The sequence below is a fragment of the Physcomitrium patens genome, chromosome 22, assembly GCF_059467195.1.
Source record: "Physcomitrium patens ecotype Gransden chromosome 22, ASM5946719v1, whole genome shotgun sequence".
Classification (NCBI taxonomy): Eukaryota; Viridiplantae; Streptophyta; class Bryopsida; order Funariales; family Funariaceae; genus Physcomitrium; species Physcomitrium patens.
In genome coordinates this window covers 13,506,473-13,521,149 of record NC_143431.1, presented here as the reverse complement: position 1 = coordinate 13,521,149, position 14,677 = coordinate 13,506,473, and the positions used below count along the sequence as shown (strand labels likewise).

The 14,677-nt window shown below is 41.8% G+C and overlaps 1 protein-coding gene, 1 long non-coding RNA gene and 3 other non-coding genes across 5 annotated transcripts; 3 read left to right on the top strand and 2 right to left on the bottom strand.

The window, feature by feature from the left end:
- Nucleotides 1–9,628: 9,628 nt before the first annotated feature.
- On the top strand, nucleotides 9,629–9,718 carry LOC112275408 (small nucleolar RNA Z103). Its single transcript, XR_002967721.1, has one exon. It is a non-coding gene; the product is annotated as a small nucleolar RNA Z103 (small nucleolar RNA).
- Nucleotides 9,719–9,771: 53 nt separating this feature from the next.
- On the top strand, nucleotides 9,772–9,893 carry LOC112275403 (small nucleolar RNA SNORD14). The gene has a single exon (XR_002967716.1). It is a non-coding gene; the product is annotated as a small nucleolar RNA SNORD14 (small nucleolar RNA).
- Nucleotides 9,894–9,933: 40 nt separating this feature from the next.
- Nucleotides 9,934–10,021, top strand: LOC112275421 (small nucleolar RNA U36a). Its single transcript, XR_002967734.1, has one exon. It is a non-coding gene; the product is annotated as a small nucleolar RNA U36a (small nucleolar RNA).
- A 167-nt stretch (nucleotides 10,022–10,188) lies between these two features.
- On the bottom strand, nucleotides 10,189–11,247 carry LOC149986664 (uncharacterized). The gene is made up of 2 exons (XR_016500000.1): nucleotides 11,012–11,247; nucleotides 10,189–10,887 (listed from the first exon to the last, which is right to left on the bottom strand). It is a non-coding gene; the product is annotated as an uncharacterized LOC149986664 (long non-coding RNA).
- On the bottom strand, nucleotides 11,224–13,819 carry LOC112274708 (putative glycosyltransferase At5g25310). The gene is made up of 5 exons (XM_024504408.3): nucleotides 13,513–13,819; nucleotides 13,017–13,342; nucleotides 12,733–12,905; nucleotides 11,967–12,635; nucleotides 11,224–11,858 (listed from the first exon to the last, which is right to left on the bottom strand). The coding sequence occupies exons 1-5, from the start codon at nucleotides 13,817–13,819 to the stop codon at nucleotides 11,513–11,515; spliced, it is 1,821 nt and encodes a 606-aa protein (XP_024360176.1). The 3' UTR covers nucleotides 11,224–11,512.
- Between the last annotated feature and the right edge of the window lie 858 nt (nucleotides 13,820–14,677).

Here is a 14,677-nt window from a genome sequence, read left to right as displayed (position 1 = left end):
GAGCGGATTGTAATTGAAGCTTCAACGTATTTTGAAGCTCTGATAGTTGTTTCACAATCCTTCAGCTGCTGGATTATTATTTGTTGACGGATTCAATAAATCAAGCTTCGGATGATACCCATAGTTGGAAAAGAATGGTGTGTATTGAGTCGACGCATAGAGGGTGTTGTTATATGCAAACTTGGCTAGCGGCAGATATGTGGTCCAATTGTCTTGCTGATAGTTGATGCTGTATCATAAGTATTGTTCCAAGACTTGGTTCACCCGTTCCGTTTGGCTGTCAGTTTGAGGATGAAAAGCTGAAGAAAGCTTGATATCCACCTTCAGTATCTCAAAGAGAGATCTCCAAAACTTTGATACGAATTGGGTTCCTCGATCTGATACGAAATCATCTGATAGTCCATGATATCGATACACATTATCGAGAAAGAGCCTTACTGTGACTTCACTGGATGATGTCTTCTTGCAAGGAATAAAGTGCATCATTTTGTAAGCCGATCTACCACGACAAAGATGTTGTCAAATGAGTTCGATGATGGAAGGTCCGTGATGAAGTCCATGGAAATTGAAGACCATGGTCGATGTGGAATCGGCAATGGCTGTAGGAGTCCATAAAGGCGATGCCAAGGATTCTTGGATCTTGAACAAATGTCGCAGGAGAGGACAAAATCTTTCACATCCTTCCATATGTGGGGCCACCAAAAATCTCGAGAAATAAGCTCTAAGGTCTTGTTGAATCCAAAATGTCCCACAGCTGGAAAATAGTGGCGAGATTGAAGAACTCGGAGTCGTGCTGGTCCTTTTGGCATATACAACCGCTCCTCAAAGTATAAAAGATCTCCCTCCACCTTGAATTTGTTGTCATTGGCACGCTACTTGATATTAATGGCTACTGAATCTTTAATGGTCGCGGTACGTACGTGATTCAAGAAGTCAGCATCAATTGGCACAATAGTAGCGCAAAGCCGAAATTGCTCTGGCTTCAACAACGTCGTACATTGTTGATCAAACGCTGCTTCTTCAACCTTTGGTACAAGATATGATCTCCTCGATAAGGCATCAGATAGTCCTTGCTGCTTTTCAGGTCGATAAGTGATAACAAAATCGAACCTAGATAGCAACATACTCCACCGAGCTTGACGTCGATTTAGAACTCGAGCCGACATGAAATACTCCAAATTCTTGTGATCTGTGTATACGGTCACTAGATGTGCAGCTCCTTCAAGAAAGTGACGCCATTCTTAGAAAGAATCCACTATAGCAAGAAGTTCCTTATCGTAGATCTCATAATTGATTTCAGCAGCAGCGAACTTTCGAGAATAGAATGCAATCAGATGGAGCTTCTTGTCTTCTTCCATTTGTGAAAGTACAGCTCCCAAAGCAAAATCCGAAGCATCAGTTTCCAAATAAAAGGCCTTTGTAAAGACTGGATGTACCAAGATTGGAGCCGTTGTAAATGCGGTCTTTAGGTCTTGAAATGCCTTTTCCACTAGAGCTCCCCATTTCAGCTTATCCTTGTATGTCAACCGAGTGAGACGAGCAGCAACTTGAGAGTAATTCTTGATGAAGATCCGATAGATGTTGGCAAAATCAAGAAAGCATTGTACGTCTCTAACCGTCTTCGGAACCTCCCAGGATACGATTGCTTCCACCTTCTTGGGATCCATCTTCAAGCCTTCCGTAGTCGCAATGAACTCCAAAAACTCCATCTCTATTTGGTGAAATAAATACTTCTCTAACTTGGCATATAGTCCTTGCTCGCGTAGTTTTTCAAGACCAAACGAACGTGCTTTTCATGCTCTTCCTCGTTTTTGGAGAATATCAAAATATCATCTAAATAGATGACACAAAAATCGTCAAGGTGCTCTCAAAAAATGTCATTCATCACATGTTGAAAGACCTCTAGAGCATTGGTAAGACCAAAAGGCATGACATTATACTCAAAATAGCCATACCTTGTATGGAACGCTGTCTTCCACTCATCTCCTTCCTTGATTCGTACGAGGTTGTAAGCTCCCCTTAGATCAATTTTTGTAAAGATCCTTGCATGTCCAAGTTGTTCTAAGAGACCAAAAATCAAGGGTAATGGGTAACGATTCTTCTTTGTTACCTTGTTGAGGCCTCGATAGTCCACGCACATCTGCAACGAGCCATCTTTCTTCTTCATAAATAAGATGGGTGCTCCAGCTGACGATTTTGAATGACGGATGAAGTTCTTGGCTAGGTTCTCATTGATGTACTTCCGCAACTCCGCCAACTCCGTCTCCGATAGATTGTAGATTGGGCCAAAAGGCGGTTGTGCTCCTTCCTATAAGTCTATGGCGCAATCATATGGTCTGTGTTCCAGTAGCATGTCGGCATTTTTCTTTTGAAACATGTCTTTAAAATCCTTATATTACTCCGGTATACTTGTTGTCGAGATCTTCTCCTAGGTAGTTGGAGCCGCATAAATGTCAAACGGTGTACCTTCCTTGGACGATCTTATAAACGCTCTTGCTCCAATAAATAAAGATTTCTCTATTCGGGGTTTTCTACTAGGCTTGCTTTTGGGTGGTTTTGTGGGAAAGGTCATCTTCCGTAACTTCCAATCTATGGATGGATTATACTTTTCTAACTAGGAAAGACCAAGAATAACAGGATTTGATGGGGTTCTATTAATATTGAAAATAATATGACTACTATGGCCCTTAAACATCACTTCTATAGGTTTTGATTCATGGGTGACACTACCAGACAATAAAGGTCGCCCATCTATGACCTCAATGTGAACAGGTTTGGATTTTTGTACTAAAGGGATCGTATGATGCTTCACAAATTCTTCGTCTAAGAAACAAGCAGATGCTCCTGAATCTAATAATGCTAAGGTTCTCAGTTTTTGACGGTCAATAAGCAAAGGGATTGTAAAACAAAGGGCAGGTTGAGCGAAAAGAAAGGAACCTGGTTGTTGTTGCGATGTTTCACTGTCCAGCCGCACGGTTCCTATTGTGGCTGAGCATCCTCGTTTTCTTAAATAAACGCGCCCCTAGTCCTGACAATACGTCGATTTTGCTTCTTGGGGCAGTTTCCAACTTTGTGGCTTCTTCACCGCAATACAAGCATAGACCTTCCTCCATACGCCGGTTTTTTTTCTTCTAGAATAAGAGATTTGACACGTACCACATCAATTTGCATGTCTTCTACATCTGAATGTGAATTCACGCTGCTTGTCGACATAGTTGGGGCGTGGCGAATCATATGTTGTCTTGAACGTTGGTCTTGGCGGCGTTGGAATAGGCGGTTATTGTACTTTACAACTTGGCTAATAGCTTCGTTGAGCGTTTGTGGATCATGAAGAGTTAACAGCAAATCCTTCACATCATCCCTTAAACCCCAATAGAATTGACTCATCAACGCTTCTTTGTCCTAATTGATGTCGCATGCTAATTGCCTGAAGTCCGATGCATAGACTGATGTAGAGCGCATCCCTTGTCGTAGTGACCGGATCTTTGTTGTAGTCCATCGAACCTTGTCGTGTTCACCAAATGCTTCCGTAAACGCCTCCAAAAAGGTTTCAAAGTTATTTAGTATGAACGATCGTTTCTCAAACAATGGAGCAAACCATGATAGAGCTTGTCTTGTAAGTAAGGTTCCAACAAGCCCAACATGTGACTCCTCCGTTAGATAGCATTCAGGCTATAAAATTGTTATCAACCTGATTTGGTTGACAAATCCTCAAAACTTGGAACGCGTACCATCGAACTTGTTCGGAAGGCTAACTCGGGGCTCCTTATGTTGTAGAACCAGCGGTGCTTGTCGTGCTTGAGGCAAAGTTGCTTCTCCAAGTGCAGAAGTTTCTGGCTGGTGCAACCTAGATTGTGCCATCCCAGATGCTCTATCATTATGAAGCCTTGCCACGACTCTTTCAATCTCTGCAGTTCTTTGCTATAACGTAGCAAGGGCATTAATGATAGCATCAAATTTGGACTCCAAACTTTTCGTCATACTAATGTCTTGGCCCCCGGCCATTTTAAATGAAGGACAGAAATAACTCTACAAGAAGACAATATTGGTTTAGAGGAGGGTACTCTGCAACCTCTAAAACGCCTTAAGAGCTTCAAGAAAAGGGGTAATCCACTCTCTCCAAGAAGAATAAGACTCCAATATTGTAACAAAAGAAGTATCAGTTTAAAGGAGGGTAATCCGCAACCTCTAAAATGCTAGTACACTTCCAAGCAGAGGAGTAATCCACACTCTAACAAAGAAGAAACTAGCTCTGATATCTGAGGTGAGTGCAGTCTCGACAAACTGTGATGGACACAGAAATACAAACTCAAGATCTAACAAGAAGTTCAAGAAGAACTCGCAAGAACTAGATTAATCAGATGAATACAAGAACAATACCAGAGAGGTGAGCTAGAGCTCCAAGAGATGTGTTGTCGAGACTAAAGAGCTCTTCAGCCTCGATTCCAATATATACTTCTATTTAGGAAGCTTCTCAAGCAACTTCTACCAACTAGGAAGCTTCTAGAAGGTTCCCAAGATTTACTTCTAGAAGGTTCTAGAAACTTATCTCTAGAAGGTTCTAAGGACTATGTCCCTAATATCTTCTACCAACTAAAAAGCTTCTAGAAGGTTCCAAAGACTTGCTTCTAGAGGGTTCTAGAAACTTGTCTCTAGAAGGTTCTAAGGATTATGTCTCTAACAAGTAGTTAATTCCTAACACTCAATAATATTGTCAATTTTTTGGCAATGGCACAAAAATGTAATTATCATTTTACTTATTCTAGACTAATTTAATCAAAATAAACATGTATAGGAAGATTTGAATATAAGGAAAGACTATTTGTATAAGCTTTCATATTAGGGTCACACAATTAACTGTCTCTTGATCAACTAAAACAACCAAAAAAGATACAATGCCTTCCACATTCTATCAAATAAAATATTATAATAAAAAATTCTATCTTATGCATTCATTGTCTCTTCTCTTCTCTTAACTTATGACAATAATAGATAATACTACACTATCATAAAAGATTGCATAAAACATTCTATAATCCAATCACTCAAATTCTCCAAAACCAATTGTCATTTCCAATAATTTGCTTCACACAATTCCAAACTCCATAGACTTTTTCTTGTGGCACACTCAATTCTCAAAAAATCAATATATTATAATTCTTCTTGTCATATCCATATTTTAAAAATATCTTCCATTATTGATTTTCCAATCCTCTTCTTATAATTTAGCACACAATAAATTCAATTTCTCATTTGATATCATATAAATCAAATCTTTCTTCCATTCTAGAATTTTACTTCACATCATTCAAATTTTATCCATTATTCTTTTTTTAGAAAGAAAACAAAGAAACAAAGAGGTAGCACAAAGCTTACCTTGGCTCATGACTATGACAATTTGGACCCCGTCTACTTCTTCTTCAAACTACTTATGCTTTCTTCTAAATGCCAATCACTGTACAATTGATGATAAGTACTTTTGTTTTACTACATCATCTATCTTGCCTTCTAAACTATCTATTCATTAGTTTACTAGCTTCTTTTAACCCTACATACTATGTATTGTAAAACAAAAAAAATCCTATCCATTCTACAAATGCTTTTTTAGATTTTAAAAGTAGACATTTAACTATCTTTAGCTTTCTATCTTCAAAATGATGGATAGATAGAGTATGTAAATCAAGTTTTGAAGTAATATTTGAGGTATTCTATGAACTACTAATAAGATGATTCAATAACTCTTTTGCCATTAGCAAAGTTTGCTTATAATAATACGATGTTGTATTGTAATTGCTTATAGTATATAAAAAATTAATTAAAACATATATTATATTTGTAAGTCTTGATGTGGATTAAAGTGGTTAGTGAGTAAATTTAAATAGAGTTGATATAAGAAAATTTATTTGGAGGTTTATCTATTTTCATTATAGTGTTTATATTATGTAGGATTTAAATATTTAGTGTAAAGCTTAAAGAAAGATTGGAGTCTAAAGATGAAAGTCTAAACTATTAGGATGCTTATAAAGAAGGATGAAACCAAGGTATAGTTGGATGAAGGCAAGGGGTGAAGATCTTCATCCTTGTTGGTCGAATGTCATGCTTGATGGGCTTTAAAGAGGCTGCCTTAGGCCTTATTAGGAATTAGAGTTTCTCTTCCAAATTCATTCAAGCTTTGGAGGCTAAGTTCAGCAAGTTTAGATTTGTGGATATAATTTGGATGCAATTTTTGTGTAATTTGGAGTTTTTATGAAGGCATTATAGGTGCTCAAAGGTTAAGGTATCAATTTCATATCTATTGTCTTTCTTTAGAGCATAATATATGCTTACAAAGAGTAACAAAGGATCAGCGACTAGGATTGAAGAGAGCAATTTTTTGGCTACACTTTTCATATGCTATTTGATGAATTCTAAGTCTAGCTAAAGGAATTATAAGGCATTGAAGACATCATATGAAATTCAAAGATAGTAAGTGAGTCGTTTTATTGATAGTAATGGTTGGAGCCACATCTTAAGTTTCTGAAAAAATTATTGGCTCAATATTTCTACAAGTGTGTGTTATTAAGTAAACAAGGATTTGAAGCTATTGATAGGATTTTTGTAATATTTCAAGATCTACAACGAATTTGTGATTGAAATTTGTTTTGATAGTTATTGAAAGTAAATGAAGTTTTATATAAAATTTTAGTTTGTTTGGACAATTAGATTACGAGATATGAATTGTTGAAGTTTAAGAAAATTTTCCAATAAGGATATATAAGGTTTAAAGATATTTTATCATATATTTGGATATTTTTTTAATACTTAGGCTTATATTTTGATGTAATTGCCCTGAAAGGAAAAATATTATACATATAAACTTAGAAATTTAATAACTTAGACTTGATTAAGTATTAAGTAGTAGCTAGAAGCCTAACACTTTCTTAAGGCAAACTCTTCATACCCGACATATTGGTACTTCCACTGAAAAAGCCTTAAGACACTAAATTTCTCAATAAGCTAGGATAGGAGATCAAATCCTAAGATTTGTATTACCAAGTGTAATAGGTGCCCATGATTTATTCAGGGCATTTGCTTAATTTATGGAAGAAAGGCAACAAGTGCATGAGGAGGATAGGAATACCACCAAAGCTTTATAAATAGTAGTGGATAAGGTTGAAAGGTTTGATGGGAGGAACATTACTAAGTTCCTCAAAATTTATACATGTAAAATGGAGGTGCATCAAGTTTCAGAACTAAAGATGATTACCACCATTGATTTGGCAGTGGTATCAAAAATTAGAGAAAGAGTACGAGAATTGCATACCAAGACTATATCATAGAAGAAATTTGAAGAACTTTTGAAAGATGAATTTTTTAATGAAGACTCAAAAAGAATGACAAAACATACTTTTTTGGAGTGGATTGAGCAAAGGCCAAGGAATCAAATGGCTTAAAATGAATTAATCAAGGAATTTGATACCAAGTTTGGACAATTACCACGACAAGAGAGGCAGCTCTTGCAAACAAAGAAAAGTGGATTATTCTTACAAGCAACTGATGAATACTTGGATGACAAGCTGCTCTTTTATCTAGCAAACAAAGCATTTAAGAGTGGTTTTACTAATAATTAAAGGCTAATAAAATAGATAGTGGGGCTTTTGGCTAAGAAATAGAAGATTAAGACTCATGGTTTAATATCAAGGTTGGACTAGTAGTTTCTATGAGAGAGTCTGACTTATTTATTTGCTTTCATCAAATTCTTGTCCTTGATACTTTCACAAGACAATCTCATGCTTGATAGGCTTTTTCATATTTGAAGAATAATAAATTGTAACATCATGATTTATATTAAAAAAATAAAAAAATAAAATATAAAATTTAAAAGATATATATGTATATATATATATATATATATATATATTTAATATTATATTTTTTAAATATAAAATGAGACAAAAAATACATAAACATAGATTCATAACTAAATGTAGATTTAAATAAAAAACCAAAAAATAATAGAATGTATTGTTATCTTGTTTAGCTTACTAAATGGACTTTTCTATGTATACATAAATAAATAAATAAATACATAAACAAAAAAATATAACACATACATACATATACAAATATGCACATTCAAATAATGTTGAATTAACCAAATAAAATTTATTTGGACCACTCAATTAAAAATTATAACATCCAAATTTAAAGTGAAAACAATTATAAGCATAAAAGTTAAGTAAATCTTACAATAGATATTAATCTAATTGCTATTTGGTGGGTTGTACATCAAGAGATGTTAGTAGCCACATATGAGACCACAAAATAGGATTTAAACAAAATTTGTTTGTTTCAATTGAACTAAATACAAGCACATTCATATTTCATTCAAGTCTATTTGTTTTGTAGAGTATTTAACTATTCAATGATAATGAGGCATGCTTCTACTTGGCATTTCTAATAAAAAAAAAAAATACATCCTAATTATCCCAAAGAATATAAATAATCTAGAACATTAAAAATAATTGCAAATTTCTAACTTCTTAAATCTAATATTCTATTGCATCATATATACATATGTACATACATAAATATATAAGCACCTACATACATACACAAAATATGCACAATCAAATATTGTTGAATTAACCACATAAAATTTGCTTGGATCATGATTTTATGCACACAAACCATGATATGCAAATGTAGATTTTGTGAGGAGATCCAGCAAATTTCATAGTGAAATTGGAAAAAATTGGCATTAAGTAGACAGGAATTGAAACACTTTAGAATGTCTAACAGCTCAAAGAAAGAAAAGGAAGGAAGAAAAAACAAGAACAACAAACAACAGAATCACATGAAACGTGATGACTTCCACCAAGAGAAAAGAAGGGGAGGGTTGGGTTGAGAACCCAGCATGGAATCCAACCCAGAATTGACGTGAAGAGTTCCTCGCGGCTGCAACGTCCGGACTGGCACACCCCGAACCTTTGTCGCTCCAGCGCGCGCCGGCGGACCCGGAGGGTTCCGGTCGTGGGCGGGGGGTGACGGGTGCGCTGGGTGGAACCGTGGGCAGGTCGCGTTGGATTGGAGAGTTAGGGTTAGGGCTGGGGGTCAGTGCTAGGCGCCGTGGGGGTGCCAATGAGCAGTATATGTATGTAGGTGAGGTGCCAGAATTGAAACAGGTGCGGGAGTGGGTCGGGCAGCAATGGGACGGGGAGGACTTGGTAGGGCATCGGTGGTGGAGGGGGAGTCGGGACAGGGTCCGAGGCGTGGCGAGTTGTGTGTGATGTTGAGAGTCCGAGCGAGGGGTGGTCGCAGAGGATGAGGTGCAGATTCTTAGTCGGATTCCCTCCGATGCGAAAGCAAGTGACGCGTCCCTGCGCTTCTGATGTGTTTCTGTGAGTGCGTGAGGCGGTTCCCCTGCGTCCCTTCCCGGCGCGGTGATGTGTCGATGCGGGGGAGGGGGGCGGCGCGGGCGCGGTGTGGCGTTTGTTGGGCGAACGGAGGCTGCGGTGAGGATTGACAGCTCCCTCTACTGAATAGCAGTGAGGACACCGCTTGGCATGAATCGAACCATAAAACCATGGCCGACTCTGAGCAGCCTGCGTGGGTGAGGCGCGTGACGTTAGCGTGTGGTAGGTGACATGGGGATATGAGGATACTTTCCCCAAATGATCGACACTGATTCGAGCTGTGCGTTCATGCTCCAAGGAGCCAAGCCAGAAATCTGATCCCTGGGGGAGTTGCGTGGGTGAGTGGTGGGTGTGAGGCGGTGAGGTAGGGGGGCAGAGTCGGTGACGATGAACTCATAGGCTTGTTTCTCAAACATTCGCAGTGGCCGCCTAAAGCTTTCGCCCCGCCGGGCTGGAGAGCTAATGCAGCTTCCAAACCTTCCTTGGATATCTGAGACTCTGTGGGGGTGGTAGAGTGGTAGAGTGAGTGGGCCGTGTTTGGCGATGATTAGAAAACGCCCGCGCTTCTGAGGGGAAACCCGCTGAGGTGAAACGGACAAAATGGTTGAATTTCTTCGGATGAGCCTTGCACGGGGGAGCGATCAGAGAGCGTGGGGAGTCGGGGGGAGGGAGTGAGGTGTTGCGAGGAACCGATGATGACAAAAGCGGAGTGAAGCTTTCGAGCCTGTGATCATTCCATTGTTACACACACTGAGGTTTGCAAGGGGTGAGTGGATGGGGTGGAGGAATGTCGGATGCGTGGTCAAGCGAGTCAGGCGTGCTCATTTATTTATGTTTTTGTTTGGGTTTATTCGTCAATGGCAGAATGGAAGCAGGCGGACCGCGGAAAACCCAGACTCACGATGTGGAGCCCTGTGCAGTGAGCAGGTGAGTAAGTGCACGGTGAATGGGTGAAACAGGACACCGGAAGGGTGTACCTCTGAGAGCTCATCCCACGAGATTCGCTTGTCCCGAAGACCCACAACCGCACCCTTCTCAATGATTTGATACTTAAACCCTCGTCATTGAAATATAAGAGCAAGATTTCTAAGCGAAGGAAAAAAAACTAGCTGGATGTAAGTAAAGCTTTGCTCACTAGCAGAAATCGATATTAAAAGTATCAAATGAACCAAAGGTAAATAGTCAAAACATGCCACAAACGAGTAGGGCATGAAAATTGTAAACAGTTATAGGACACAATGTCTTAATAAAAGAAGAGAGTAATTCTACGAAACTTGTCTGGGATCTATCCCAACCAACACCTATTGCTGACAGCAAAATTCGACTGCTGTTAATTGTCTCCAACCACCAGGAAGTACGAAATATCCAAGAGAAGGAGTTGAAAGAGGTCCAATGCACAAAATGACGAATCCGACAAAATGAGCTGCAATGAAAAACAATTCTCCTTCGCTACGACTCCACATAATTGCGAAGAGTGCAGGAGCAAGTGAACCTGCAATAGAAAGAGAACACAGAAAATGGCCATCAACTTGAAATCAAAGCACTACTATGTTTTTTTATTGGTTCCACGTTCGACTGACAGCTGTGAAACACAGCATGTTAGCAGTTACGCTTACACCGATGAATTAGTAGCTTCGCCTGATTATGCACTGATTCATCAGAGGGAAATCTTCATATCGTCGAAATACTCATCTGCTCCCGTGTTCTCTGAAGTGTTACTGGTGAATTCTTCCTGAGACATGCATGGGGCTGCGAAATACACATTGTAAGCAGAAACCAAGCTGTATGACGTCATCTGCCAGGTCATGAATTTCTCCCCCATGGTGAATAGTTTGATAACGTCAAGCTGCATGCTTTCGATTGAAGCAGTAGTTTCATTGATCACTTGTACAAGCTGCGCACAGCACTTTCTTGGCCTGCAGGTGCATTAGCGTTTCAACTTAAAGCAACCGCTGTGTGCCAGCATGTGTACATGATCACACGACTGGATTATTAGCTGCTGGCTAACTAATAGCTTCACATTCTACTCTAGTTTCCTTCCCACATGTTCTCCCGACCTTCTGCGGCGGAACGGTTTTGTTTCCGCGGTGAGGATCTAAATAAGTCAACCATCTCAGCTATGAGAATCCGACACGAAGGTTTAGACGCCTCAACCACACCGAATGGAGAATCATGTGAAACACGTCGTATCTTTTGGGCGGTTGGTGGAGTACAAAATGTCTCTGCACTTGCGACACCCTCTCCTGCATGGACGTGTAAGTTTCCATGGTGACGTTTTGCAGAATGGATTTCAGGTTAGGAATGTCGCTCTCTTTAACGTGCAAAGAGAAAGACTCCCAGTTGAGAACATCGCTGAATGGCAGGATGAAGCTGTCGGCGATGATCACCGGCACACATTCGTTGTAGATGGCTTCCACGATTCGGGGGCTGTTCACCTCGTATCCTCCAGGACAAATACAATACCTGCCACCACGCAAGTGAAATCTCAGTTGAAGCAATTGTTTCGCTCCAAGGATACAGAAAAACAAGAATCTAAGAAGTGAACCCGAAGACTGCGACATCAGCTTGCACCTGCTTGTTTTCATGAGCTCGTGGTACTTGAGGTGCGCAGGAAGCCATTGGTACACAATCACGTCATCGTCTTTGCCCTCCCAATGCTTGAATAGCTGGGGGCGGACAGGACCGTGGTCACGCCCCGCGAAGAAGGCCAAATGCGGCCTGTCTTTGGCAGGAGGACCGCCAAGCTCCGCGGGGATGTGTCCTCCCACCAGATGGATTTCTGGGAGGCTGACGTCTTTCCACGGCACGTATCCTTCGGAGGAGTTGGCATTGCATAGCACACGGATGGACCTCGTTCCCAGGTTCATATTTTCCCTCGTTATAAGCGGTCCCCAATCGTGGCACGAAAGCATGAAGTGATCCGCCCCGCCACTCCGGTTCCAGAATGGGTACTTGTGCATCAGAACGTCCACGTAATCTCCCACGAAGAGCCGGAGCGGATCCATGTCGCCGGACTCTTTCTCGTAAAGGTACGCGACCATCATGGCCACACTGAAGGGAAGGAAATACACGTGAGCATTGTCTGGATCGTGGGTTACGAAGGGATTGTCTCCCTGCAGTTCCTGAATGAACCTGCCTTCCACGGCGTAGATCTCCTTGCAGGGTCCATTGTGCACCAGCGGCTCCTCCCCTTCCGAGTATACGTACACTTTAAACCGCCTCTCCATCTCCCTGTAGCTCCTGTATCACGCCAAACACCGCACATCAGCAACAGCGGACTGTGTCGCTATCTGGGAGAATTATCAGTCGGAGGTGGTGGGTTTGATTCAGATCTCACTGACGAAAGGCTGCATGGCTTTTGTACACGTCTCCGTGTGGGTCATAACCCTGGCCACCGTCAACCGGAGTGTCATTCTTATCTGCCGCCAGGTACGCGTGTCGGATTGCAAATCGCGCCTGCAACAGGCCATACTCCAGCTTATCTAACGCTGTCGACAGAACCGGTGGCTTCTGCACAGTCCACGCTACAGGATCGGTTCAGTCATCTCAGGAAGGATGCTAGGACGACTCCCGAATCCAAAACTTTCGAATTTAGCCTTGGAAACGGTGCTGTGAACCAACCTTGGCAGTCCGTGGTGATGCCAGGGGTGGATGTGCAGCTGTCTCGAGATAGGGTTCAGGGATGGGGCCCGAAATTGAAGAGTTGTGGAATTCCGGCAGAAGAGGAGATGGACGCGGAACTGTCTCCGAAGCGGTCCCTGCATCGGCTTCAGCTGAAGGGCTTTGAATCTCTGGTCGCGGAGGTGAAGCATGAGTGGGGACCGTTGGTTGAGACGGCGCATCCAAACGTGTGATCACCGGTGCCGGCGATGAAGTTGGCAAGTGATCGGCGTCCTCCCGATTCCTTGGAACGCCAATAGCAGGGGTAGTGAAGTTCGCGGAGCTTCCTGTGTAATGCGAATCCCACACAGCCATAATCAGAAGCAGGCTCGTGCAGAGGGTTTGGTCTCAACCATGCTCAGCGGCGGTCTTGACATGCTGCATGCCAAGCTCAATCTCTCATTGCATGATGAACATTTACATTGACTTCGGATGTAAGTTGGTGATGTAAAGGTACCTTGCGCCGGTTTCCCGTCGACGCTTTCCGTGTGGACAGCTCCTGACAGTGTGTGCGCAGCATTCCCTTGCTGCAACACTGCGTTAGGTCCTTCGGAGAGCCCAGAAAACCAAGGAATCGAGATCTGGCGCCATTTGTAGGAATCCAGCACAAGGACTCCACCTATGAGGAATAACACCACCACGAGCGTGGTTTGCACTGTCAAGAGAGTAGCGCATCGGTACATCACGCTTCGGCTTTCCCCGGGCTGATTGAGTTGCCTTCCCCCACAGCAGCACCCTACAAGCTGCATCCTATTCTGCGCCATCTGAGGCCAATGACTTCTCACCCTCTCCTAACCTTAATCACCTCCATCGACGTAAGCGCAATGAGGTACGTTGTCTCCGGGTTGGCTGCAACAATGTAAGGCCCTGGCGAAACCATCTTGCGTGGAGGGATTTTCGCGACCTCTCCCAGCACGAAGTTTTCGAATCCTGTCATTGGAACAACATCGTCTCAAAAACTAGGGAAAGAATGTTCTTGCCAAACAGTTTGAGCTTATTCTATGGCCGAATTTGTTGCAGCGGATCGATCGCTGCTGGCTGTGAGACTCCAGCTGCAGAACCTTGTTAGTGGATTGCAAAAACGAAACGTTTTCGTATTCCCAAGATAATACCTCTGCAGGACATTGTGGGCTACGTCACAGGATCCCAGTTCTTTGCGCGCCGGTTTGTCGTCTCATCTTCCGAACAGAACATCTCATGCGCAGACTGGGAAACAATGAGATGCGATTATTTGGCACGCAAGCTGAAGTAAATATATGTGAATATATCTTACCACGACCAACTCACAATCTCACAATCTGCAACACCGATTGGACCTCCGACGAATCTGTGTGATGCATCATCGAGACTGATGGTTTTCACCCCTTACCTGAAAAGCAATGCTCCACTTGAAACGCTGAGGCGTATGCCCCGAAAACCATACTAGGATTCGATACACCACAAGGCTGAACCGACTCCTGTCGCTCCGCCCCCAACAATTAACCACCCTGCCCCACGATTTGGCAAACTTCGGTCTCAACTTCCCACGAAACCAGCACCAATGTTGAAGGCATTCTTCGCACGTAATTTACTTCGACCGTCCTACAACGCACCCAAAAGACGAGCGTCGGGCTTCACCTCGA